Source organism: Osmerus eperlanus, chromosome 16 (assembly GCF_963692335.1).
Source record: "Osmerus eperlanus chromosome 16, fOsmEpe2.1, whole genome shotgun sequence".
In the NCBI taxonomy this organism is placed as follows: Eukaryota; Metazoa; Chordata; class Actinopteri; order Osmeriformes; family Osmeridae; genus Osmerus; species Osmerus eperlanus.
In genome coordinates this window covers 666,071-693,657 of record NC_085033.1, presented here as the reverse complement: position 1 = coordinate 693,657, position 27,587 = coordinate 666,071, and the positions used below count along the sequence as shown (strand labels likewise).

Below are 27,587 nucleotides of genomic sequence, written 5' to 3'. Positions count from 1 at the left end.
TTCACCATCTAGTTGATGCGTTATAATAGGCCAACAGTTACAGTACTATTAAAATCATATACATTTAAATCCTAGTTGCCCAAAAATTCAGGGATGTCAGTTTTGTTCATCCAAATTACCCATGTTAAATACTAAGGCAAAATACAAATGCCAACAAAACATAAAAGTGATATCTTTATTATACAGCAAATAGAAGTTACAACATAATTTACTGAAGAATGAGACTATGGTAAAGATGATTCATTATGCAGGTCCTTTTATCGGATTCGCTGATGAATAATGCTGCTAGTTGACTTCACCATTCTTTCCTTGGCCTTTTTCTTCACTGGATCGAGCTCAAAGCTTTTCCACAGACGGACTGTTTCATCTCCAGCCACAGTAGCAACAGTGGAGCCGTCCGGACTCAGTTTCAGGTTTAGAACTCTGCCCTCATGCCCTGGAGTGGAAGGGAAGTTAGCGGTGTTTTTGGTACATACAATGTAGAAACTGTGCCCATAATCATTCCATAGGAATTGTGACATTCACACAAGCTGGGCAATTACCCACATAAATACATTGTGTATCCCAAGACAGAGGTCATCACTGGGTTGTTATAATGCTAGTTACCCTTACCATTAAGCTCTGCAACTTTGGAGAGAGATGGATATTTCCAGATAACCACGCTGTCCTGGGCATATCCATGTCCAGAGACAAGCTCTTTGTAGTTTGGTGCAAACGCCAGTGAGGACACCTGAAAGACAGACCCACCTTTTTTAACCCTTGTGTTATCTTCGGGTCATTCTGACCCATCAGTCATTGTGACCCACCGTCGTATTGTGACAAATTTACCTCATACAAAAACAAAGTGAAGCATTTTCTTTTAACTGTCGGGCTGTCTCAGACCCCCCACATTGGAATGGTTAAAAGAAAATAATTTGTATTTGTTTTTGTATTGGGTAAAAACAACGATGGTTCGTTATGAACCTTTGGGTCATGTGACCCGAAGGCAGCACGAGGGTTAAGGGCCCTTTAATGCATTACATGAGCACAGGCAAAATAGATGGCTGTTGTGGAAGTTACCTGGGACAGAGTGTCCAATGCGCTGATGCAGGAGCCACTGTTGACATTCCAGATGCGAATGTGTCGGTCACTGGTGCCACCACCAGTGGCAAGAATGTTTGGCTGCCATGGGCACCAGGCCAGAGCCTGAGACATCCAGGTCAGGGAATCAGTCATGAATTAGACATTTCAAAATGTCAACCAGATTAAAACTCCATGCTTTAACATGCAAGTCAAGAAGGCAGATGTTGAACGGCATTAACAAAAATTTGTACGAGGTCAGCCATCTCACCTTGACTGCTCCTTGGTGTTCACTGAAACAGTGTACGGCGTTGTCGCTGTTCTGACTGCCCGCATTCACACCAGGCCAAACGTAGACCAGGTTGTCGTTCCCTCCGCTAGCCAGATACCGACCATCTGGGGACCATTGTAAGCCACACACCTCCTGAGAGTGGCCCGTAAGGGTTACGATGTGGTGGTCGGCCACCCTCACATCATGGTGGTGGATGTGACCTGATCTAGAACCACTATGGACAAAACAAAGCCACAAGGTAATACACACCAAATACAAGCGGCAATTTCACAAAGGGGGACATCAAAGGTCGAGAGGTCCTAAAGATGAGCACCAACCTGGACAGAATATGATTGTTCCAACTCAAGCTGCCAACTCTGCTTGAGTGACTGGCCATGCTACGAAGCCGCTTTTGGTTTTCCACATCCCATAACTAACGTAATAACAAAACAATGCATTGAAAAAACGGAACCCCAAAGCAATGTTTCTGGTTAATGCATGTCAATTGCGGGCAGAGGTACATTCAGTTCACCTGCACTTTGCAGTCCCTGGTGCCAATGGCAAGGTAGTTGCCCTCTTTGGTCCAGGATACTGAACATATGTAGTCATCTACTTGCTCAGTCTTCATAAGTAGGATGATGTCACCTTGCGTCGCATCCCACAAGTACACACTGTTGTGAAGAGCTACAGCCAAGAGGTTACGGCTGCTCCAGTCTATTAGATTCAAATCTTCCAGAACAAAAAGATTAAAGTTAGACCTTACCAGCAGAGATTGTTCCTGCCCCGCAGTACGAAAATGCATTGGAGTGGCACATTCCCTCCATCTCCCAGCTGATATGCAAGTGTGCCTGCATGTCAAACTAGGAATTTATCACTACCACCTCCACAACCCAATAGATGTTTGTTGCCCTGTTGGCAGAGGACTTACAGAAGTCATTTCTGAGATCTGGGGCATCCAAGATTCTGTCAGGAACTGTTGAGATGTATCTTGTCTTTGTTGAGGCTGGTGTAGGGACCTGACTGTAGAGGACTTTCAAATTGTTTTGATAACCTACAAAAGAGCAGCATCTCATAAGCTATTCATAACTCATGTACATATTAAAAAAATACAATAAAAAACGTGCTGGTACCTTCTGGAGCATTCAAAGGTTTCCCCCCCAGGTGGAGAATCTTGGCCTCCTCAATATCATATCCATTAAGTGTTACAGACCAGGCTTTTTGGTTGTCCTACAACAGAAACAATTGACTGAATAAAACACCGGGACTGAAGTGGGGGGGGGGGGGGGGGAGAAACACCTAAATTATCAAATTGTGATACTTACTGCTGATATTTCAGATGTGGCGTTTGTGTCCATGGGCTCATTCTCTTTAGTAAGAAGAAAGCTCGCCACATCTATCTGTTTGGCGTTTCGGGTGGGAATGAAACGGTCACCTCCAACTTTGTTTGGTGTGCATTGGGTCTTCCCATTTTTGCCTTTGGTTGGAATAAACACATTTTATGGATATTTAAAAATAATATACAAAAACACAGGGTTTGAACGGAATACAAAACACAGGGTTTGAACCTGCAACCAAGTCCATCTACAGTCAAATATTCAACGACTGAGCAATACCCATCCCCGTCAAAAGGTGTGTTTGACATCGGCTGGATGAAACGACCGGCGAGAGCTGCAGTCAGGGGAAGAGTTGGTGGCCTTTGTTTGTGTTCAAAGTCAATCCATACATCCACATTAATCAACTCCAACTGGGGGACCCCGAGGCGTTCCCAGGGCAGTGTGGAGATGTAATCTCTCCATCTAGTCCTGTGTCTTCCCCGAGCACTTCTCCCAGCTGGACATGCCTGGAACACCTCCCTAAGAACACACCCAGGGGGCATCCTTACGAGATGCCCAAACCATCTCAACTGGCTCCTTTCGACGCCAATGAGCAGCGGCTCTACTCCTAAGCTCCTCACCCAATCTCTAAGGGAGAAGCCAGCCACCCTCCTGAGGAAATCCATTTCCATCAATTTTGTACTCGCGCAAGTTAGTTATTTCGGTCATGACCCAACCTTCATGATTATAGAACGAAAATTGACCGGTAGATCGAGAGCTTTGCCAGAGCCTGTCCACTCCCTATTAACCCTTGTGCTGCCTTCGGTTCACATGACCCAAAGGTTCATAACGAACCATCGTTGTGTTTACCCAATACAAAAACAAATAAAAATAATTCTCTTTTAACCTTCGCAATGTGGGGGGTCTGAGACAGCCCAACGGTTAAAAGAAAATGCTTCACTTTGTTTTTGTATGCGGTAAAGTTGTTGCAATACGACGGTGGGTCACAATGACTGATGGGTCAGAATGACCCGAAGATAACACAAGGGTTAAGCCCCATTGTACCGAATTTTGTTGCAGTTACAGAGTTCCGCTGGGGGTGATCGTGGTCGAGTGCAAAATGAATGGGAGTCTATGGAGCTAAATTTGTCTCTTTCGCCTGATTGTTGATAAATCTCGATTTGTAGTTTGTGGATGTTCCAACATGGATTATAGGTCGAAAGTTGAATGAACAAGTACTTATGTCCTTTCAAGAGTCGTTGTTGCCCATAACACGCTAGCATTCTGCTAATGAATGCTGATTGGTTAGTGAAGGACTGACGACTTTTTGCCTCCCCTTTCGAATTCAACATTCAAATGATATCCTGAGAAAAGTGATTTTGAGGGGTATAGCTCCATAGACCTCCAATCATTCTGCACTGGACAGTTAGCGCCCTCATATGAAACTAGTGCAACTGCAACCAGTTCCAGGGTTTTTCCTGCATAGAGAATTTTGGCGCACGCCAAAGCCATTTTCCTGAGCGCCAATGACAAATCCCGAGCGCCAAAGGCAAAATTCTGAATAATTATGGTTTTTTTTATATAGAATAGAAGTATGCAGCATAACGACATCTGACGTTGATAACAAACCTAACCGTTTAAAAATCGGTTGAAGATTTAGCAAGTTATGGTCATTTAAAAAGAACATGTAGCACCAACACAATGTTATGGGTGAGCGAGTAGACTGTAGCAAGATTGCCGCCATGTGCGGACGTTCGACTCTCGACATCTACCAGAGCCTGTTTAACCCTTGTGTTATCTTCGGGTCATTCTGACCCATCAGTCATTGTGACCCACCGTCGTATTGCGACAGATTTACCGCATACAAAGACAAAGTGAAGCATTTTCTTTTAACCGTTGGGCTGTCTCAGACCCCCCACATTGCAAAGGTTAAAAGAAAATTATTTTAATTAGTTTTTGTATTGGGTAAAATTGGGTAAACACAACGATGGTTCGTTATGAACCTTTGGGTCATGTGACCCGAAGGCAGCACGAGGGTTAAGGAGAGCCTTGCCACTCCCCATTAAACCAAATTTGGCTGCAGTTCCACCAGAGTTCCACTGGGGTGATCGCGAGTGCATGTTGAATGGGAGTTTATGGAGCTAAACGGCTAAATTTGTCTCTTCGCCTGATTGTCGTTGAGAAATCTCCGATTTGATTGTAGTTTTTGCATGTTCAACATGGATTATATGTCGAAAGTTGAATGAACGAGTACTTATGTCCTTTTGATTTCTTACAGGGTGAGTCGTTGTTGCCCATAACACGCTAGCATTCTGCTAATGAATGCTGATTGGTTAGTGAAGGACTGACTACGACCAGGGCGCCCGCTTGATACTACTCTTTAGCCGGCTCGCAAGCCCAAACAAGTGTGTGCGGCGTGCCTGTTGTTTCGTTTCCGGTCTAGCTAGCTCCGATGTGGTGTTGTAGTTTTTCTAACATCAGTAGTTGTTGCAACCGTTACAACAGCATGTGAAAAAAAATATTAAGTTTGTTAGGCCAAAAAGAACGTTAATCTCACGATAAAGAAATTGACGCCGTTAAAATTGGTTTGCGTTAACGCCGTTAATAACGCATTAAACTGACAGCACTACTTTATATATACATCTATGGGGAGAACTGCCACTCGGGAAACTTCCGGGTTCTGAACTGGTTGCAGTTCCATGTGAGGGCGCTAACGAGCGAGTAATTTGAATTCTGAATTCGAAAGGCGACTTAAAAAAAAAATCTATCACCCAGCGGTGTGATAGATTTTTTTTTTTTTTTTTAAGTCGCCTTTCTGTTCTAAAAAGCCTTTGAAAATGTCATTGACGTCATACACATGGTACGACCAGAGATACTGCTTTACGGCAAGCTCTGGTCACTTCCTTTTTTCTCTCGAGGAATCGACAACACAGCTGACAGGTTAGGCTCTCCCTGTCAATACACATGCTAGAAAGAGTTTTGGCTTGCTAATGTTATTGCTAATTTTGCTAATGCTCTGACATTCGGATTCTGCTTCGGATGCCATCAAGCTCTGGTCGTAGTCAGTCCTTCACTAACCAATCAGCATTCATTAGCAGAATGCTAGCGTGTTATGGGCAACAACGACTCACCCTGTAAGAAACCAAAAGGACATAAGTACTCATTCATTCAACTTTCGACCTATAATCCATGTTGAACATGCAAAAACTACAATCAAATTGGAGATTTCTCAACGACAATCAGGCGAAAGAGACAAATTTAGCCGTTTAATTCCATAAACTCCCATTCAACATGCACTCGCGGTCACCCCCAGTGGAACTGCAACCAAATTCGGTACAATGGGGCTTAATAGGGAGTGGCAAGGCTCTGGTAGTTCTCCCCTATTAAACATTCTCTGGCTTTGCCTTCCGTGTTCAAAGTCAAACTTAAACTTAAGATTTTGACTTTGAACACGAGAGAGACACAGAGAGAGAGACACAGAGAGAGAGACACAGAGAGAGAGACACAGAGACAGAGACAGAGAGAGACAGAGAGACAGAGAGAGAGATGGGTAAGTATATAGGCATCTCGTTAATCCAATATCTCGTGGAGATGCTACTGGCTTGTAATGTCCACTCAGCAGCAATAGTAAGAGACAGCACAGACCCCAAAGTACCTATCCATGCTGCTGGCTTTTAGATCCCGCTCAGCAGAATGGTGAAGAGATATTGCAGACTACGACGTCCCCATCTATGCCGCTTTTTTCCAAAAAGAACTTTAATTGTCAAGACTAGCAGATAGTAACTTAAATAGCTAACTAGGTCTAAGTGCCACATAGATGGAAATGGCAAGATTGATTAAACTGGGCTGTACCTGGTGTTTTGCTGGGTGTCTTCGACATACTGAGAGATCTGCTCGGAGTTAAGGGGTTGCTAGAAACGGTGGTCGATGTGTTGGATTTTCTCTGCCACCTTGCCATAGGTGCATTGGTGATTGGCATGTCCAGCTTCAGGATGCTGTGAATGTCGTTCTCGAATCCAAAATGCGCCATGATTGAACCAGCCTTTCAGAGATGACCTACCATTTAAGAAATGTAATACGTAATAATTAATAAAGATGTACTACTTACAACTGTTAGTCCGCATAGTAAACAATAAAGAACCTTTTAGTTGAACATAGGACTACCGTGTATGCTACACAACGGTCTATGCCGTTTTCCCTAGCTAGCCCCAGGCTTCCACCAGCACCACAGCTGAGTAGTACTGTGGAACAGTGGCTAACTAGCAAACTGGCTAACTAGTATTGCTGGTGACCAGCTTTGCGAAGCTAGTATAAGATAGTTGTCTCACGACGATTATTAAGGTATTCCATCTTAATTGTCTGGCATCATGCCAACGAAACAACTTTTCGAAAACAACAATCTTTCTTTTAAGAAAGAAAACAACAGTCTTACCTCTAAAACTGCTGAAACGTACAGTATGTCCAAGTACTCTCAAATTTGAATCTTTGGAACGTAGTGACGAATTTGCTTTAAATGTCTAACGCGATGCAACGATTGGTTTGTTCAAAAGCTGTTTGGGGTTGGCATACAGTCTGATTGGCGGAAAGACAAACAGTACTTCCTAAGTAATGCACAACGACGAAGAAAAGCTGTTTCTGTGTTCGTTACGCTTCTCGTAAAGGAAGGATACAATTCAGAGCGCCACCTATAGACCACAATGTTTGGCTTGCGAGGACGCTGAATATTCTCTTCTTTATTAGGATTAAAATCCATCTAGCTTTATGTTTTCTATGCAATCTATCTACTAAGTCATTTGAACTTGTTAAGAAGAAATTATGTCCCTGTAAAACGTGTATAGATAGATAGATATAGATAGATATATACTTTATTAATCCAGTGGGGAAATTCAGGTGTCTCTCACAGCTCCCATATTAACAATAATTACAGTTACAGACAACATGTACAGACAACACGATACAATACAAACAGACAATACAACACAATAAGGCCATGCACAGGACCTCCCAAGACGCTGATCAATCTGAGAACGTGTTGAGCCGCACGCTACGGAGGCTACTGGACCGTATGTAGCCTAACCAATGAACAATAGTGACAACTTTCCTTCCAATGCAAGTAGTGCTTAAATAACAGGATCAATACAAGGCTGTTGACAATATTTTTATATTCAACAAAACTAAAATCAAAATAAAAGGTTTGAGTTGAGGTAAAAGGACAAGAGATTGTTAGCCTGGCAACCTGTAAATAATTTGCATTCATTTAAGAATACGGGCACTAGGACATATTTATAAAGTACATACATACTGTATATTTGGGCTCTCAAGTCTTACGCATTCGCACGCATTTCAACCATTTCTCACGCTGAGAAGTAAAGGATAACTTGTTAACCAGCTATGTACAATTAATGGACGAGGCGCAGACATACTGAGATGATAGCTGTCTCGAGTGCCCCCCCCCCTCTCTTTTGATACAACTTGAGAGCCCTGCATAGTCTATATTCAATGTATATTTTGTAATGAAGTGGCCTGGATGAAATAGACTTTGTAATATAGTACAAATACTGTTTTTGTAAGAGATATTGCAGCAGGGATCAGTCCAAACTAAGCAATTTGATGGCCTCAAACTACTGTGTTGAAAAAGTTAAGGCCAATGTGACTGGTGCTATGATTTTAGAGTATTTCGTAGTTCTTCCTCTCTTGAGGTGATTGTTTGCTGTCCTGGGAGCAGTGAACAATGGAGCAGTTGGATGCATGGCTGTGAATCAAGCAAAAACTGTGACTTGTCTCCAGCAGAGTTACTCATCATCACTTGACAAAGTCTAGCAAGCATGCAAAGGCAAGATAGGAAAATATATTGGCCATGAAAATCTTTCACCAACCTTGTTTTAACCCTTGTGTTCTCCTCGGGTCGTTCTGACCCATCAGTCATTGTGACCCACCGTCGTATTGCGACAACTTTACCGCATACAAAAACAAAGTGAAGCATTTTCTTTTAACCGTCGGGCTGTCTCAGACCCCCCACATTGCGAAGGTGAAAAGAAAAGTATTTTTATTTGGTTTTGTATTGGGTAAAATTGGGTAAACACAATGATGGTTCGTTATGAACCTTTGGGTCATGTGACCCGAAGGCAGCACGAGGGTTAAAGAGATGAGAAAGCTGATCATGATCAGTCCAGCAAAAGCCAAATATGCCAAGACCAGTGCCAAGCAGTTATCATGGACATTAATTTAGCTTTATGCAGAAACTGTTTAATATTTATTGACAACCTGGTGCTCCAACGTTTAGGTGCTCCAACTTAGGTGCAGTTAGGCAACAGTATTTCAGTGTTACAGCATTGTATTTTATAAGACAGTGCAACAATAACATGTTCTACATGGTGTAGCCTACTACTACATACATCTAGGCCAGGGGTCGGCACCCAAAATGTTGAAAGAGCCATATTGGACCAAAAAAACAAAAAACAAATGGAGCCGCAAAAAATTAAAAGCCTTATATATGCCTTATAATGAAGGCAACACATGCTGTAAGTGTCTATAGACCAATTATTTGTTTGTAAACATTCGGGATGCGCGCGCAATGTGGCTGCAGAAAACCGGGAAAGGATAGCCTTTATAATGGTTAGAGAAGTACACGGATTATACAAATAGTACGATTTAAAAAGACCAAAAAGGTCAAGAAGGACAGCCTTTAAGAGAAAAGTCGATTCCCCATTGATCTGTCACATCAGAATTTTGATTTGGGTTACGAAAGTCTTGAAATTTGAGTGAGAATGTCGCCCGGTAGACCGCATCTTATGCGGCAGCTATATCACAAAGTTCATAATTTTACAGTTTTACAGTCAATTATACACCTTAAAAGTCAAGCAGGGCAGCTTTAAAGAGATATGGGAATTCTGCTTTTAGCCAGCTGGTCCGTCCCCGTTACACTGTTTTGACGTTGTTAGCCTCAGTCAGACTCGGGTCGCTCACTGGCAGTGTGCACAATGTGGTATTTCACTCCATTCTCCACTATAAACGTCAGAGAGGACTGCCTTTTGTAGATACAAGCCTGCTGAAGATAGCCAACATCTCGGATTTCTTTAACCGAGCCTGTTTCATTCGTCATTTGCCTGAGAAAGTGACCTCCGTTAGCCAGGCTAGTTTTGCCCTATCACTCGGTCAGGATATTTAAGGTATCGGGGGTCAAGTGACTTTTGTGCATGGACAAATGAAACGTAAATGTATTTGTTCAAAGGACAAGTGCCTCAAAAAGTTAATGTCAAGCTCTGAAATCCAGTGGCCAGAGATATATGATGACCTGATCCAAGTGTATGGGAGAAGTCCGTCCTTTGCAGCCGACATGCGCAGTTGAGCATGCTTGACAGTGGTGTGACGTAGGGTCTATATTAGCTATATTACTATCAAAATGATAAGTAGGCTACAAATACATAATGAGCATTCATGCAATCGCACTTTTTCTCTCACTTCCAACTGGGTACTCGGCTGCAAATGTAGCATGCCTTCCCTGGAAATGTCTGTTACTCTTGTTATTTGACAACTTCTCATTACAAAGCAAACATGCAGGCAATCCTTCCGCATTGGCAATGAAAGCAAATGATTCGGTCCAAAAACTGTTGAATCCTCTGTTCTCCTCAGCTATCTTTCTCTTTTCCCCTTTGGGATCCATGGCCCATGACACACCCGCCGGTTTGTTTGCAACAGCCACCTGTCTGGCATTACGCCGAGCTGAAAGAAACGTGTGTCGCAGGCTATGACGTAAATCTTCGTTGACAGAAATTTTGAAATAAAATATTTATTATACACATACACATTTTGCTGTAAAAATGTGTATAATAAATATTTTTTCAACATTTCTGTTTTAATAATTAAAACAAAAAATATGTTCACACCATCTTTTTCCATTTTCATATTTTTGAAAAAGCTCCAGGGAGCCACTAGGGCGGCGCTAAAGAGCCGCGGGTTGCCGACCCCTGATCTAGGCCTACTACTATCAGCCTACATAATTCTCAAAATAGGGCCGTGCGACTATGAAAAAAACAAAACATATCTTGTACAGTTTTTCAACCAGTGTCTATGAGTACAGAACATTGTCCTTGTCATGTTTTGCATGGCATGACATCTCGGATTATGCATGCCATATACTCCTCTTTCGATTCAGAGGATGATCGTGTATCTTTCTCAGGACACACATTTACACACTGCGTGGTCTATCAACACACCGTGGAAACCCTACCGCCATCCTGTACTTACAGCTTGTGATGGAACTCAGTGTCGCGGTAGAACGCACTTCTTCAAATGCAGCAAGATATTATTGTATTTTGTGTTAGCATTGTATTTTGAGTTAGCACTACTTGGAATTCAGTCATTCAATTCATATCACAAAATATAACTGGGAAGACACCGTTGTCAAACAACGTCACATGCACCCGTTTATAAGCAAAAATAGTATGCCAGATGTTCTTCTCCAGGATTGGCTGATCGGTTGTTAACGGAAGGGATTTACAGGAAATATGGCTACCCTGTCTGTTGGAGAGCCTCAAGAGATGGAAGGTGAGTGAACATTTGAGATGTGTTTGCCAGCAACACATATCAATCTAAATTGTTTAGCACCGTAACTAAATAAACATATCTTGCTAGCTAGGTGTTTACTACGAGTTGTTGTTAAATTGCCTTTCTATCCTCAGCAGGCTAGGCTACCTAGGCTAACATAGCTAAGATAGATACCAGCTGGGTAGCTAAGTAGCACGCTTGCTAAATAGTTCTTGGCTGGCTAGCTAGCTCTCCACCTCTGTTTACTGATTTAGTGGCCAACTTAGTGTTGTCATGGTGATTTATACAATTGCGATAAGCTTTAGCTCTAAACCAGCTAGCCACATATTTTAGGACACGTAAGATAGCTAGCACTAGCAGTCACACTGCCAGTCTTCAGAATGTCTACCCCAATTTGTTTAGCTACTTCAAGCTAATATATTCTAGCTTTGTAGCTAATGAACAATGAGCCATAGCTTGAATGCCACTGTGTGGCTGGCTATTCAGTACCAACAGTGAATACTTCAGTCTTCTTACATAAATCCTTACAGAATCTTACATACATTCAAACATTTTGGAAAACAAGCTACTATTGCTTTGTGATGCATGACCCCACACACTGTGATTACAAGCGCGTTGGCAAAATGGACACTCATGCTAAACTCTCGTGCTCTTGAAACCAAGAGATTCAACGTTGCGGGTGTTTGTGCTCATTCATTGTTTTTTGCTGAATTGACCATCTTCACTACCGTTTATCGTGTCCCTTTGTAGTGGATCGAAGGGGTGAGTCTGAGGAGTCTGGAGACGATGACACTAGAAGGAAGAGCCTCAATGGAGAGGTGGACCCCAACCTGCCTTCTAGTACAGGTAAAGCACTACACACCCCACAGACAGAATGACACACTAAAATGAAGGGTGTACAGTAGAGCAAAGGGGCTGTAAACACAATAGCTTTGAATATGACCTATATTACACATGTTTTCTCTGTCTTCCTTTAATTATCTTTGTAGTCAAAGAGGAGTCTCCAGTTGATATGGATACCATAACTTTGGATCCTGAAGAAGAGGTGAGGGAAAGGAAATGCCAGTCTGTCTTTCATGCCAGTCTGTTTCCAACTGCATCTAATTGTCCTTTATATTATACAATTATCGCAACTGAACACTTAATGTCCATTACTGTCTTGTTCCCAGGATGTTGATCTTGTACACTGTCGGATAGGCAAGATTGAGGGATTAGAGGTGCTCCAGAAGGCCAAGGTTTGTTGGAATTTGTGTTTAGTTGAGACCAATTTCTAGGCCACACAGGCTAATGATGTTTTTTCTTTATAATTCTATGTTTCTGCATGTTAATTTAGACACTCTCCCTACGTCAAAACCTAATAAAAAAAATTGAGAATCTGGAAAGTTTAATCTCACTTCGGGAGCTAGATCTCTATGACAACCAGATCCGCAAACTGGAGAACCTGCAGAACCTCACAGAGCTTGAGTGAGTATGAATGGGTTGGCAGCAGACACACTACTAAAGAATTGCCTCACATATACATTTGTCTTCTGTTGTTTTTGTTTGTGAAATGAAAAAGGAAACATGTTGTTGTCAATTGCCAATTTCACTGCTGTATGATGTGTTTCCCAATAAACATATTTCAAAAGAATTGCCTCACATACACCCCATTTGCCACCACATAACTCTGATGGAGATTTATGTTGATAGCCAGCTGGACCTGTCCTTCAACCTCCTGAGAAAGATTGAGAGTCTGGAGAGTCAGACCCCCCTGAAGAAGCTCTTCCTACTGCACAACAAGATCAGTTCCATAACCAACCTGGAACATCTGACTGGCCTAGAGATGCTGGAGCTGGGCTCCAATCGCATTCGGGTGAGAAGGCTGGGGCAAGTGGGAAGGGTGGCATTTGTCTGTTATAGAATCAAGGTAATTGACTGGCAGCATGCAAACTTGTACAGTATTGCAGATTGATTTACAGACTCATAAAATACAGTTCATAAAAATGTAAATCTCCCCCTCATAGGGTCATCATGAATGACACAATCACCTTTAACCAATCACATAATTCCATCTTCTGTATGTCATTATCATTCGCTAAAATGGTTAAAGCAATTTTCATGCAGCCCATTTTGTGTTTTTACAGGTCATAGAGAACTTGGACACATTGGCATCTTTACAAAGTTTGTTTCTTGGCACCAATAAGATTACTCAGCTTCAGCACTTGGAGGGTCTACATAACCTTACAGTTCTCAGCATCCAGGTAGATAGAAAACCGTTACAAATGGGACACTTGCATTGCAATTGGTAAAAAGAGAGGGGGGGAAACATCCAAAACCCTCAGTTGAAATAGTCCTTTCCCAATTTCACAAATGTTGGCATATAAAACTGTGCTACACAAGTAATTTTTTTCTGGCAACACTGAAATAGCGTTCCATTCTAGGTTGTTTAAAAGGTAAGAGTAATGAATGATAATAACAATTTTGTGTGTGTGAAAGTGAGGTCCCGTATCTTCTTCTGTCCAGAGTAACCGCATCACTAAGATTGAAGGTCTGCAGTGCCTGGTCAACCTGAAGGAGCTCTATCTGAGTCACAATGGTATTGAGGTCATGGAAGGTCTAGAAAACAATGTGAGTTGTATGCACCAACAGCACATCATGCAGTTCTCAACTTCACATTGGTATAACATCTGACAATGTTAATGTCAGAGGGACGGTTAAGTTTGTCAAATGGAAAACACACTTAATCTGTAACTGTAAACGTGAGAATGACAAAAAGATTTTTGATTGTCTTTTGGTAGAAAAAGCTGACTACTCTGGATATCGCAGCCAATAGGATAAAAAAAATTGAAAACATAAGCCATTTAATGGATCTCCAGGAATTCTGGGTAAGGATGAAATTAATGGGGTTAAGAACATCATTGTGTATTGAAAGACCAGAATCAAAAAATGTCTTAGGTCCTGTTCTTTGTCTCACTCACACATACTCAGATGAACGACAATCAGATAGAAAACTGGTCAGATCTGGACGAGTTGAAGAATGCTAAAACTCTCGAGACGGTCTACCTTGAGAGGAATCCATTACAGAAGGACCCTCAGTACAGGCGAAAGATTATGCTGGCACTGCCCTCTGTACGCCAGATTGATGCCACCTTCATCCGCTTCTAAACTGTCACACTACGCACCCATGCCAGCCCAACCTCACAATGTGTCAATGCTTACTGTTCTGCCCTCAAAGATGGACCTCTTGTTCAATTCCACTCTCCATCACAGACACAAACATGAACATATACAAGCCCATAATCAAACCATCAATTATTATGGATCACCTGCTTAGCACGCAACCATGCATGTTAACACATAAACAAATTGAGCTATGCTATTTTGTAAAAATGTATTCATTTATTGGCCTGAATATGGACTAGTAGTGTCAGATGTTAAAATAAGCACATCTGTCAACCCACTTTGTCCATAGCATGTGGGATGAGGTAGGGGATGAATGCCTCTGTAGCCTCTAACCCCCACACCCCTCCCATGTGTTTTACAGTATATGATCCGAGAGGATGTGAATCCTTTTTTATCTCTGAATTGTTGAAACAACCCCCTGGCTTGAGCTGTGAAGAGTATTTAACTACTGTACATTTTTGTCAGACATGATGGGGTGAGTCTCACAAGGTGCACACTGAGCATTAAATACTTATGTTGTATAATAATGTTGTGAAGGTTATGATATTACAGCAACCCTTGCTGTCTGTGGGAAATCAGCCCCTGGCGTTACCTGCTCACATAGGAAGTTGGTACTTAAAAGTTGGTTTTGGTTGCACTGAACAGTCCACATACATACATACATGCTTATTCACTCAGTAAAGTCTGTTGTGTAAATGCACTTGACTAAAGAGTGTGTTTGATTTAACCATGTTATTAAATGCTACAGCTTTTGTATGGGACTCAATTTCTGCATCTTAAACAAATAAAATGTTGATTTGAGGTAAGGTTGCCTTTGGGACACATGTAGCATAGGGAGGCCACTTCAAAACAGCACTCTTCTACATTGGTAGGGAGGCCACTTCATAACAGCACTCTACTCCATTGGGAGGAAGGACACCCAACAGTGACGTTTTGACCATTGTAAAATGGCACCTTATAGGGGCACTGCATTGCGTTTTCTCGAAGGCCACTCATGAAGACATGTTATTGTATTGTCTTGCTCTAGACTAGAGGGCACATTGTCATAATTTATTGCATGAAAGGGCATCCTGGGCACTCAAGCATTTTCCCCATGTGAATGGCAGCCAATAAGGGCACTTACTCTAGTTTTTGCCACTACAGGCCACTTGAGCAATGCTTTTTCAACCATGGGGACACCGAGCGTGTAAATGTCCGACAGGGTTTAGAGTTGTCCTCACATTTCACTTTTTTGGTTAGTTTTACAAGCGCCAGTTGACTGCGCTTGAACTACATTTACATTTAGTCATTTTTGAACGGGTGAACTAAATGTTTTGAATTAAATGTTATCAAAAATAAAGTAGCTTCAAATGTTATTTATCAATGTCATTTACTACCAATAAACGCCTCTCTGGTGGTGGGTAAACCTAATGCATTTTTCCTTAGAGCCTAAGAAAATACATTACCCACAATTCAACACATCTTTGTGGCGATTAGTGCAGAACAGTGGTGCGCAAGCGCACCCTTTAAGTTGTTGTTAGTGGCGGTAAGATGGCGGCGCTCGGAGATGCATCAGCTCCGGGGGTGAATGGGTTAATACAACAATTCACAGCTATTACAGGTAATGATTAAATTGCGTTTTATTTCTACTGTTAGTTTATTCTCCACTATTCTCCAAAAAAATCATTCCGCACATCCATCTCAGAAAACGTGCACGAGCTCAGGTGGGGCATCAGTGTCTACTGCCCCCTCTGTCATTAGGGGAAAAAAGTGAAACGATAGCTAGCCAGCTTGATCGCGACGCTATCTTACCACCGTCAGTGTGGTCTCTACAGTAACTAGATAGGAATATAAACTTGCAAACTCAGAAATAGAAATGTTCCGACATAGCCAAGTGTCATATAACCACAATGTCCACTGCAAAAGTGACTTACTAGTTTCTTAAAAACTCACTTGGATGAAAGAGTAGTGCGTATATCTATCATGCTAGCTCTCAGCCTACCTCATTTAGCAAGCTAACAAACGTTATGGAATGGACGTCGTCGGATGATGTGCAACATTTTCTTTCACGATTAGCTAGGTAGCGTAGCTAGCGTAGCTGGCTAGCTCCGCCCCGATACAACTGTGGGTTGTTGAAAATGAAACGCCCGGACGACAGTGTTCAAGGGAAATAAAGCACTACGTTGGCTAGCTACCGACACCTCCCTGACCTGTTAAACAGATACAAAAGGTGAATAAAGTTGCACGGCCAAATAAACATTGTGAAGTGGTAGTGGACACAAGCTTTATCTCCCATACAATACTTTGAAAGTGAAGTGTGCATTGGGCATGCGCTGTCGAGATGTAAAACAATGCACATAACATGCATCTGTCAGACCTAACTAAACGCATGTTCGAACATATAGGTAAAATAAATCAACATCTTATACAATAATATGAGAAATTATATACTGTTCATTTGTACATTGGTCAACAGAGAAAGTGTGCTGCAATACTGACCCAAATCAACTTTGATATTATTTAAAACGTTATTATTTATAATATGTTTTCGGTAATGTTGGCCTTGAATGCTTTTACCTCAATAATTGAATGTGTAGTCTTATTGGTTTAACACTTTGTATGCTATTCCCAGGGGCAACAGAGAGTGTAGGGAAGCATATGCTGGAGGCATGCAACAACAACCTAGAGATGGCAGTGACCATGTTTCTAGATGGAGGGGGGATTGCAGAGGAGCCCAGCACCAGCTCCAGTTCAGCAGCAACCTCCAGCAGCAGAGTTCCCCCCACAGAGTAAGCAGATGTTCTGCTCCATTTGGTCAACGACTATATTTCTGTATTCAACATCATTTTGATTTACGTACTCTTTCCATGGTAGCTGTCAAGGCCTTTTGTTATATGATACTCTGTGTTTGTGTGTGAACAGAATTCCAGAATCTTAAATCGTCATCCCTTGTTTTCACAGTGATGATGTACGGGCGCCTATTCCCCAAAAGCAGGACATACTGGTGGAGCCAGAGCCACTGTTTGGAGGTAAAGTATCATCATAAATGTAATCACACACAATCCATGCTCAATCCAATGAGTTTTTCATGTCTGCTATACACTTTGCATGTATGTCATAATCTAAATGTATAATGTATGTCACTTTGGATAAAAGCAACTGCTAAAGGGTGAAAATGTAATGTGTGTGTGTGTGGTGTGTGATGCTGTAAAAATGATTTTTCTACATGTCCCTTATGGTTGTGTTTCAAATGTGGTCAAAACACTATTACTTCATAATTATCACTATCCCTTTCTCTTTCTGGCCCTGAAGTGCCAAAGCGTAGAAGACCAGCTCGGTCCATATTTGACGGCTTCCGGGACTTCCAAACAGAAACCAGTACGTAAAGACCCATTCTGTTTCCCTTGCTCTCTCTCTCTTTCTCTCCCCCTCTCGTTAATCTATCACTCACTCTCTGAGTCTGTATATGGTGTCTGTGTCCTCTATCAGTCCGACAGGAGCAGGAGTTGAGGAACGGCAGTGCGGTAGACAAGAAGCTGAGTACCCTGGCAGACCTGTTCCGCCCTCCTATTGAGCTCATGCACAAAGGCAGTTTTGAGACGGTGAGAAGCCTTCCTGGCCAGAAATTCTAGCACCCTGAGCTTCAATGTTTACTGTTGACAAATCTGATTTTCTTCTTATGAAAATGCAGAATTTTGTAGAGCTTGTGTACCTGCTTGTTGATTTCAGTTTAGCTGCAGCCAATAAGGTGTAGCATTTAATTATTTGTATATTTACATAGTAATAAATATTATTTATTGTTGTTCTCATGGGTTAGGCACCATAGTCAAAAGAAAAACACCATGGTCTCGTAACTCTGTTCCAGTGCTGGGTACTAGGTAGCGGTGTAACGATACACTCAGCTCACAATTCGATGTATACTGGGTTCACGATACAATACGTATCACAATTTACAGTGAGGGAAAAAATTATTTGATCCCCTGCTTATTTTGTACGTTTGCCCACTGACAAAGAAATGATCAGTCTAGAATTTTAATTGTAGGTTTATTTGAACAGTGAGAGACAGAAGAGCAACAAAGAAATCCAGAAAACACATGTAAAAATTGTTATAAATTAGTGCTGTCAGTTAAACGCATTATTAACTGCGTTAACGCAAACCCATTTTAACGGCATCAATTTTTTTATCGCAAGATTAACTTTATTTTTGGCCTAGCAAACTTTGTCGTTTTTTTCACATGCTGTTGCAACAACTAGCGACGTGAGAAAAACTACAACACCACACCGGATCTAGCTAAACCGGAAACAAAACAACAGGCACGCCACAAACACGTGTTTGGGCTTGCGAGCCGGTTAAAGAGTAGTAGGCTAATGTCACGTTTTGAGTGGATGGCGAGCATGAGTGAAATAAGTATTTGACCCCTGTGCAAAACATGACTTAGTACTTGGTGGCAAAACCCTTGTTGGCAATCACAGAGGTGAGACGTTTCTTGTAGTTGGCCACCAGGTTTGCACACATCTCAGGAGGGATTTTGTCCCACTCCTCTTTGCAGATCTTCTCCAAGTCATTACGGTTTTGAGACTGACATTTGGCAACTCAAACCTTCAGCTCCCTCCACAGATTTTCTATGGGATTAAGGCTAGGCCACTCCAGGACCTTAATGTACTTCTTGAGCCACTCCTTTTGTTGCCTTGGCCATGTGTTTTGGGTCCTTGTCATGCTGGAATACCCATCCACAACCCATTTTCAATGCCCTGGCTGAGGAAAGGATGTTCTCACCTAATATTTGACGGTACGTGGCCCCGTCCACCGTCCCTTTGATGCGGTGAAGTTGTCCTGTCCCCTTAGCAGAAAAACACCCCCAAAGCATAATGTTTCCACCTCCGTGTTTGACGGTGGGGATGGTGTTCTTGGATCATAGGCAGCATTCCTCCTCCTCCAAACACGGCGAGTTGAGTTGATGCCAAAGAGCTCGATTTTGGTCTCATCTGACCACAAGACTTTTACCCAGTTGTCCTCTGAATCATTCAGATGTTCATTGCCAAACTTCAGACGGGCCTGTACAAGTGCTTTCTTGAGCAGGGGCACCTTGCGGGCGCTGCAGGATTTCAGTCCTTAACGGCATAGTGTTACCAATTGTATTCATGGTCCCAGCTGCCTTGAGATCATTGACAAGATCTCCCGTGTAGTTCTGGGCTGATTCCTCACCGCTCTCATGATCATTGCAACTCCACCAGGTGAGATCTTGCATGGAGCCCCAGACCGAGAGGGAGATTGACAGTTCTTTTGTGTTTCTTCCATTTGCGAATAATCGCACCAACTGTTGTCACCTTCTCACCAAGCTACTTGGTGATGGTCTTGTAGCCCATTCCAGCCTTGTGTAGGTCTACAATGTTGTCCCTGACATCCTTGGACAGCTCTTTGGTCTTGGCCATGGTGGAGAGTTTGGAATCTGATTGATTGCTTCTGTGGACAGGTGTATTTTATACAGGTAACATACTGAGATTAGGAGGACTCCCTTTAAGAGTGTGTTCCTAATCTCAGCTCGTTACCTGTATAAAAGACACCTGGGAGCCAGAAATCTTTCCGATTGAGAGGGATCAAATACTTATTTCACTCATTAAAATGCAAATCAATGTAAAAAAAAAATGTAGATGCATTTTTCTGGATTTTTTGTTGTTGTTCTGTTTCTCACTGTTCAAATAAACCTACCATTAAAATTCTAGACTGATCATTTCTTTGTCAGTGGGCAAACGTACAAAATCAGCAGGGGATCAAATAATTTTTCCCTTACTGTATATCTTTTTTAATGAAACTGAAATTCAAAGATTTATTTCCAAAACATCAATGTTCAATAACTTTCTTTGTTGTACATACAACTTAGTTAACTCAGTTCAAGCCATTACTGTGAATGCACGTGTGACGCAGGTGCAGAGGAGGTCGCATGCTGGTAGCTCAACCAATAGGATAAAACGGACATCATATTGTAAAAATGTTGTTTAACTCTACGATATTGTAACATTTTTGCATTGCGATTATATTGTGCCGCAATATATTGTTACACCCCAGTACTAGTACAACAAGGGACTTGAAACCATTGTCATGAATGTTGTCTCTTCTCCCTGTAGGCAAAAGACTGCGGTCAACTGGAGAACAAATGGTTAATGATCAACATCCAGAATGTGCAGGATTTTGCCTGCCAGTGCCTGAATAGGGATGTGTGGAGTAACGATGCTGTGAGGACCATCATCAGAGAGCATTTCATATTTTGGCAGGTATGAGTACAGTATTTGGGGATTCCAGACACACTTGCAAACAAACAGGTTGTTTTCCCCTCTCCAACGTGATCCTATGGGTGTGGGTTTGTGTGTGTTCTCACAGGTGTACCACGACAGTGAAGAGGGACAGAGATATATCCAGTTCTATAAATTGAACAAGTTTCCCTATATATCCATCTTGGACCCCCGCACAGGTAAGCACCCCTGGGAATGGACCACACAGTTATCTCCTCTCCTACCTGGCTGGTAGCTAACAGAGCTTGCCACTTAACATGCAAGAGTGTTCACATGGTGTCACTCTTAGTTCGTTAGCAACACATATTTGGTAGTTATACTGTCTTGTGCAGCATGGCTTGCTGTTGATAAAGTATAATCGATATTCATACCCTCTAGATAGAGGGGGATGTCTGTGTATGTCTACAAATGCCTGCTCATTATGGGGCTACTATTTGGAAGGGTTTATTTGATTTCAATATTTCTGCTTCTGTTTTAACAACAAACAGCTCTCCGGGTTCATTTTCAAGGGTTTGACTGGGAAGTGGGCAGCCAGGTTATAGCCGCAACTTCTGTGCTCCTTGAGCTAGCAGTCTTTTGTCAGAGGCACCGTATCACTGCAGTGGCTGCTTACCTCCTGCACCAAGCAGCAGGCTCGGAAATAGAAAGTCATGTGACAGTGGGACGTCACTCTTTGACTAGAGACCACTTCAGATTTCATCCTGACATTTGTCTGCAGGTCAGAAGATGGTGGAGTGGAACCAGCTGGACGTTGCGTCCTTCCTTGAGCAAGTGACGGGGTTCCTGACGGAACATGGCCAACTCGACGGCCCATCCAGCCAAGCACCCCCCGCCAAACGTGCTCGCTCGGTAGGTTTCCGTTCCGTCTCTGTCCGTCTGTGTGTCTCTCTCTCTTTCTGTTGGCTCTATATGTTGGTCTGTCTATCTGCTCTACACTATCCATATTTTATTTAGTTTGGTCCCACTTTGCTCTCTTTCACTGTGTCATAAAATTGGTATATCTCTCCCCATTTTGCTTTTAATATGCCTTATGTCTGTGTGCCTTAGGAGAGTCTGATAGATGCCAGTGAGGACAGTCAGCTTGAAGCAGCCATCCGAGCCTCCCTCCAAGAAACCCACTATGACTCGTCCTTCGCCCCGGATCCCCCAGACTCCCCCCGATCCGAAGACGACTCGGACGCAGAGCCCTTTACCGATAGCGAGGGCGTCATCTCTGTTGACTGCTCTGACAACGAGACAGCAGAGGTCCAGGAGGAGGGCAGCTCCTTGAGTCAACATAACCCTGCTGGACAAGCCAATCCTACTCCCACTGTCCTGCAGTCTCTCCGACCCGACAGCCCTCCAACTCGTCACAGGAAGTCACCCTCTAAAGAGAATAACCACAGGAAAGAAGAGAGCAAAAAGAACCACCTAGAACCTCTGGTGCCTGGGCCCAGTTGTTCCCAGCCTGACCCAGACTCGGAGCATTGTTTGGGGGAGAACCATCGCACTTCAAGTAGCTCCAGACCTGCTAAGACCAGCACCACAGAACCCTATGACCTTGACTGCCTTGACGACAATGGTACGCTTAATGTGTTTGTCGTCTTTGACTTTTAGAATCCTTTCGCATATTGTGTGTTTTGGTAATATACACAGCATGAAGTAGGCCAATTACAGCACAGTCTGATGTGTGTTTACAGGTCCTAAAACCAGACTGATGCTTCGCTACCCGGATGGACAAAGAGAGCAGATTGCCCTGTCATCTAATGCCAAGCTTATGGTGAGAATGCTCTCCTGGATGTTGAATATACACATTGATTTCAGTTTTCTGTTGGGAAACACCTCATGTATATCTATCTATAATTCCAGGAATTGTGTCTGTCTCTGTGTGTATGTCTGTGGCTCAATAATCTTGCGAATCGTGCATTGTAGAAAGTTGAAAATGGGCAGATGTATTGCTCAGGACCTGAGGAGGTGCCGTGCCGTGTGGGATGTTGTTTGGATGAGCTGTTCATGAAACATCAGCCTAAAAATGCATGCATTGCCTCACAGGCACTTTATGCAAAAACTCTACTTGCCGGCACCTTCATGCTCTATGTATGCCACCTGAACCTGTTGCCAATCAGTTTTTAATTCAACAAATCACTTAATAGTATTATAAGAGGGGAGGTACACAAGCAACTCACACTCCATCCATTTGTTTAGTAGCCTACGGTTTTTCCCTATACTACAGGGATTTGTTTTCCATTGCTTTGCTAGGCATCATCAAATGAGGGATTACTTGCTGGACAAAATATTTATTGGCAAAAGGTTTTTTTGGGAACACTCACTAAGAAGCAAATTTTCGCATTGCTGTTACAGCGCAGATAACGCTTGCACAGTTTGAATCAACTGTTTTCAAAGTGTTTTTTTTATGGATGAAATGCTGGCTGGCTAACTAACAGCAAGACAATAAATGGGTACTTTATTTTCAGTATAGATAAGTGAATGTTATGTGAATGGCACTAACATTTCATAAGTAACATTTGTACACATGTCCCCCCTCCTCTCCTCCCAGGCCTTGGTGAGACACGTCCAAAGGAAGGGTTATCCCAACGAACGCTTTGAGCTCGTCACCAACTTCCCTAGACGGAAGCTGGCTCACTTGGACTATGACATCACACTGCAGGAGGCGGGACTCTGTCCGCAAGAGACTGTATTTGTGCAGGAGAGGAATTAGCCCACTCTGAACTAGCCCTCATATCTATCTATATATGGTAGACCTGTATGTCTCTGATCACCTGGGAGGATGGCAACACAGACCTCTCTTTTCTTCATTTTGGATGACCTTAGGCCACAGCCAGGACACCTGCTGGATGGACTTCACTTCTTACCATGCCACTGGGTGGAGTCCCTGGCCTGGGAACATTTGTCTCGAATGAGCACCCGTCATTGTGCACTGCCTGTGGCCAATTAAGATGTCATTGGTGGCATAGCCTTCCCTCTTTTATTGGACCCTGATGTTCTCTATTCTGATATACTTTTATTCTTAGACATACAGAGTATAGTAGATTGAACATGCAATGAACAAAGTGTTCCAAATACTGTTAAGGCTGGTACATCAGCACCAGATTCTTCAAAAGCAAATTCTTGTGATTATTCAAAAGCGGGGCTCGACATCAGTGCTTATCCTCTTGTCCGGGACAAGCAAACTTTTGGGTGGATGAAAGTGGTATGCTGGGAAACAAAAAATCTATGTGATAATTTTTTTTCTAGAATTTACATAGCTTTGACGCTGCATGTTGTTAACAACTGACAAGTTAGTGTTTTTAAAGCAAGGACCAAACCACCTACATGTTGTGCTCGTGATCTCAGGTTTATTTCTCTGAGGTGTGCGTGCATTAGTTCAAATTAGATGTGCAGATTTTTTCTTTCAGTATGTAGGATGATGAAGATGATGATCCCATTTGTCATATGCCTTTGTTCTTTGTTATTATCACAGCATACCATTAACTGCCATCAAGTGTCTCCAATAAACAATACAGGCGCTAGTCCATAGTTGTTTCCCTGACAAAATGTTCAGCGCTTGACTTTCCAAGGTTACAGCTGTTCATTAGACTATGTGATATGTCTTCAAAACAGTTAAGTGTCAACTGAAAGATTGTCTTAACATCTTTCAAAGCCCCTGATGAGGAGGGAAAACCAGGCAGAATTTGAGACATTTTGGGTAAGTCAAATGGCGAGCGGTAGATTACATATATTTTTTATAAAGGACCAACCTATAACAAGTTGTTAGTTGAACGTTTTGGGAAAATAGTTTCGAGAACCTTTTAAATAACAACTGAATTTCCTCTGCTATTCTTTCTGAACATGTTTTGTAAAAGTGACTCAAGTTCTCAGACAATTACAAATGTAATTTGTCCAAAAAACAAGTACCTAAAAAGCTAATGTCGAGCCCTGCCAAGATATGTCAAACATCAAAGTGGTTAGGTGTCCAAATGTTAAATCATTGTAGTTTTTCTTAAATGTTAACCTAGGATCTTATCTCCTCCAAACCTGGAGGGGGGGTGTGTGTATCATTAATCCCTGAATCACTAAATAACACTCATCTAGCCACTCTTCTATATTCTGGCATACGTCTGACTGGAGTGGATGCACAAAAAATGATCAATTCAAGAAGGATAACAAGAATGACATTTGTTTTATCAGGGCAAAAGGTGGAGATAATCCAACATATTCTGTGTCTTGTTAGAAGATGGGAACTGGTTTGGAATCTTAAGGGGTTTCTTTGAATTTCACAATGATGTGGGATGAGGTATGTTCCACTGTTGTTTCTACACTGTACAGGGATGATGGTGTAGAGACATGTAGTCTTAGTCTGTATCTTTTTTTATATTTTTATAAGTCATCCCCCATTTCCAAGAAAATATGCTGAATTCTGAAATATAATCATCTAAACAAAGAGAACTGTGATTGCTTTGGTCTGCTCCTGATCCAGGTCACTTTTTTTTGTTTACATCTGCATTCTTTGTTCTACACTGATTGCAACACTCAACAGTTGTTTTTCAGATATCTCAATGTCATACAAAATTATAATATGCAAGAACTTCATAATAGTAAGGCTGTGATGTGCCATGTCTAAACATGTCTAAACAGGGAATAGGAAGGCTCTTCAATCTGTGTTTCCCCCATGCTGTAGAACACCTGTGCTGGGCAGAGGTTAGAGTAAATAAAAAGATGGATCAAACAAAGCTGATCAAACAAGGAAGGCCATTGACCCCCGATTGTCTCTAACCTTGTTTCCCTCACCTCAGTTCCTTGTCCCTCTCCTGAGAATTAAGGAAAACCAGGTAAGATGAGCCTGAACACTGGGAAGTGTAAACCTAAGGTGAATGGAGGACTTGAGAACTTGTGGGTTATGACTGTTGAGGTTCAAGTCCTTACTTTATGTAAGAATAATTCTGGTACCTGTCAATTTACCTGTGTTGCATTTCTGGGCTAGTTCTGAGAAGCCAGTCAATGGAAGTTAATGTGTGACCAGTGTGGCCTGATATCAAACAGCCCCTGCAGGAACAGCTTAGAAGCAGACTTTGGACCAAATACCCTCAGTCGTATTGGATAGAGTCTGACTACAGTTGCAAGTTAACATGTTTTCTATATTTACGCAAAAAGTCAGCTCAGATCTCTTTCCTTGTCTCTCATTTCTTGCAATGATCAGAAAGGGAGCATAAATCTCACAATGAAAGAAACAGGTCTTTCATAGGAGAGATGGAGAAGGTGCTTTTTCATAGCCCAGGTTGACCAAAAAGCGTAAGTCGTAAAGCTTCAATAGGTAACATTATAAAATTAAATATGAGAAGTATCATTCCCAATTCTTCCTCCAACCTTTTGAATGACAGTGATTTCTCAACATAAGCCAAGGAGGAAGGCTCGCCTCGCCAGAGAAGATGGGCTGGAACAGGATTGCTAGAACACAAATTGGGTGGAAAACTGCGGGCCTCTCCAAATTTTAAAATTGACTTTCCATTGGCACTGGATTGGAGCTTTGTGTTGCTAAACAACTCTCAGATGGCCTTATTTTTTCTGAAAAGATTATACCTATTGTCCCTTTAAATGCCCCAGAACTCAGAGAGCAAGAAAATAGGCTTTGTTTAAGCCTTTAAACAAAGCCTATTTTCTTGCTCTCTGTGTTCTCTGGAAGTACCTTGGTTTGCACTGATGATTTCAGAAACAATACGTCAGCATCTTTACATGTAAATCAAGGACCAAAACATGACACAGAGAGAGCACTCTGGATAAACCCATGGAGATATAATTGAGAATAACCATCCACCAGGGTGGCCTACTAGACTAGTGTTTGACCTCTACTTCTCAATCAACTACTTAGCACCCCAAATGGACAATACAAATGTCCACAGAGAAGGATTAGACCTGTAACCAACAGTCAATACATGTTATCACACAGCTTTTGCTAAACCATCCCAAAGCGCTGATGAATCATGAGCAATTGTGCAACAGCACCAAGGCCTTTATCACTAGCAAGTGCCAATACCGCTGAGTCAGAGGTCAAAGTACGCATGTGTGTATTTATGAGAGAGATGGAGAGAGACTGACATCAGGGTCATCAGTATTGTTGTCCAAGCCAACATCCTTGTGCTATACATACATGTCTGTTGGAAACCTCCTGTTCTTTGTAGTCATATTTTGTGTGCCTCATTTCAACAGTTTTTTATTACATGTTTTTCTTTAATGATCATGAAGAACATCAGCGTGTATCTGAATTAAGATCAAGCAAAAACATTTGAATTATTTTAGTTGAATGATGTCATACATTTTCCTGAACACGTTACTTTTTGATATTTATGAAAATTGTCTGCTGATATATGGTATAAACCAGAATTACAGCCTTTTTGTCTCTTTAATTTAAACAAAAGACAAAGATCCCTATATGCACAGTTATGTTGAGGAATATTACCAGTAGCCCTACAGACCAGCAGGTTTCATGCCATTCCATAGGAGGACAGGCTTTGTTTGTTGTGTGAGCTAGGTTTTGAGAAATTACACGTTATAAGTTTAGAATCAAATCATTTTTGGTTTTACTGTCTTGTCAATGAGGACACAAGGGATGTACTTTTATGTTTTAGGAATGAAACTTTTTTGTAGCAGAATTTATTAAGAATTAATTTAAATTGATCTTGGAGGAAAAGGCAGAATTTCTTAAGACCAAGCAGTAAATTAACTTGTAACTTTTGTAATATAATGAAATGTATTAACATGGTTGACCACTGCAACTGTACTTTTTGGGTGTTTTTAAACCCATGAGGTTTGGACACTTTTGTGCATTACACGAAAATAACATAATTCATCAATCAATTCACAATCAAGGATAAATGAAAGCACAATAATGGATGCCTTTATGATGCCAACTTAGTTTATTTCCCAGATGGTTTTGATGTGTTTGCAATCAGATGCAATAAAATGTTGCCAAAGATTCTACACTGAATGTT

The 27,587-nt window shown here is 41.9% G+C and overlaps 3 protein-coding genes across 3 annotated transcripts; 2 read left to right on the top strand and 1 right to left on the bottom strand.

Annotated features, from left to right (window-relative positions):
* Positions 1-161: 161 nt before the first annotated feature.
* On the bottom strand, positions 162-7,227 carry cdc20 (cell division cycle 20 homolog). The gene is made up of 11 exons (XM_062480805.1): positions 7,076-7,227; positions 6,496-6,699; positions 2,653-2,804; positions 2,461-2,557; positions 2,259-2,381; positions 1,863-2,059; positions 1,669-1,763; positions 1,331-1,565; positions 1,060-1,185; positions 613-730; positions 162-436 (listed from the first exon to the last, which is right to left on the bottom strand). Exons 2-11 carry the CDS (start codon positions 6,671-6,673, stop codon positions 258-260), a joined length of 1,500 nt encoding a protein of 499 aa, XP_062336789.1. The 5' UTR covers positions 6,674-6,699; positions 7,076-7,227; the 3' UTR covers positions 162-257.
* Positions 7,228-11,052: 3,825 nt separating this feature from the next.
* On the top strand, positions 11,053-15,113 carry ppp1r7 (protein phosphatase 1, regulatory (inhibitor) subunit 7). Its single transcript, XM_062481731.1, has 10 exons — positions 11,053-11,190; positions 11,941-12,036; positions 12,180-12,235; positions 12,360-12,425; positions 12,524-12,654; positions 12,880-13,042; positions 13,314-13,430; positions 13,693-13,797; positions 13,968-14,054; positions 14,158-15,113. Exons 1-10 carry the CDS (start codon positions 11,151-11,153, stop codon positions 14,332-14,334), a joined length of 1,038 nt encoding a protein of 345 aa, XP_062337715.1. The 5' UTR covers positions 11,053-11,150; the 3' UTR covers positions 14,335-15,113.
* Positions 15,114-15,819: 706 nt separating this feature from the next.
* On the top strand, positions 15,820-24,131 carry ubxn7 (UBX domain protein 7). Its single transcript, XM_062481381.1, has 11 exons — positions 15,820-15,952; positions 16,964-17,120; positions 17,293-17,360; positions 17,644-17,709; positions 17,821-17,933; positions 20,458-20,604; positions 20,711-20,801; positions 21,341-21,471; positions 21,670-22,183; positions 22,302-22,381; positions 23,159-24,131. Exons 1-11 carry the CDS (start codon positions 15,883-15,885, stop codon positions 23,318-23,320), a joined length of 1,599 nt encoding a protein of 532 aa, XP_062337365.1. The 5' UTR covers positions 15,820-15,882; the 3' UTR covers positions 23,321-24,131.
* The last annotated feature ends 3,456 nt before the right edge of the window (positions 24,132-27,587 follow it).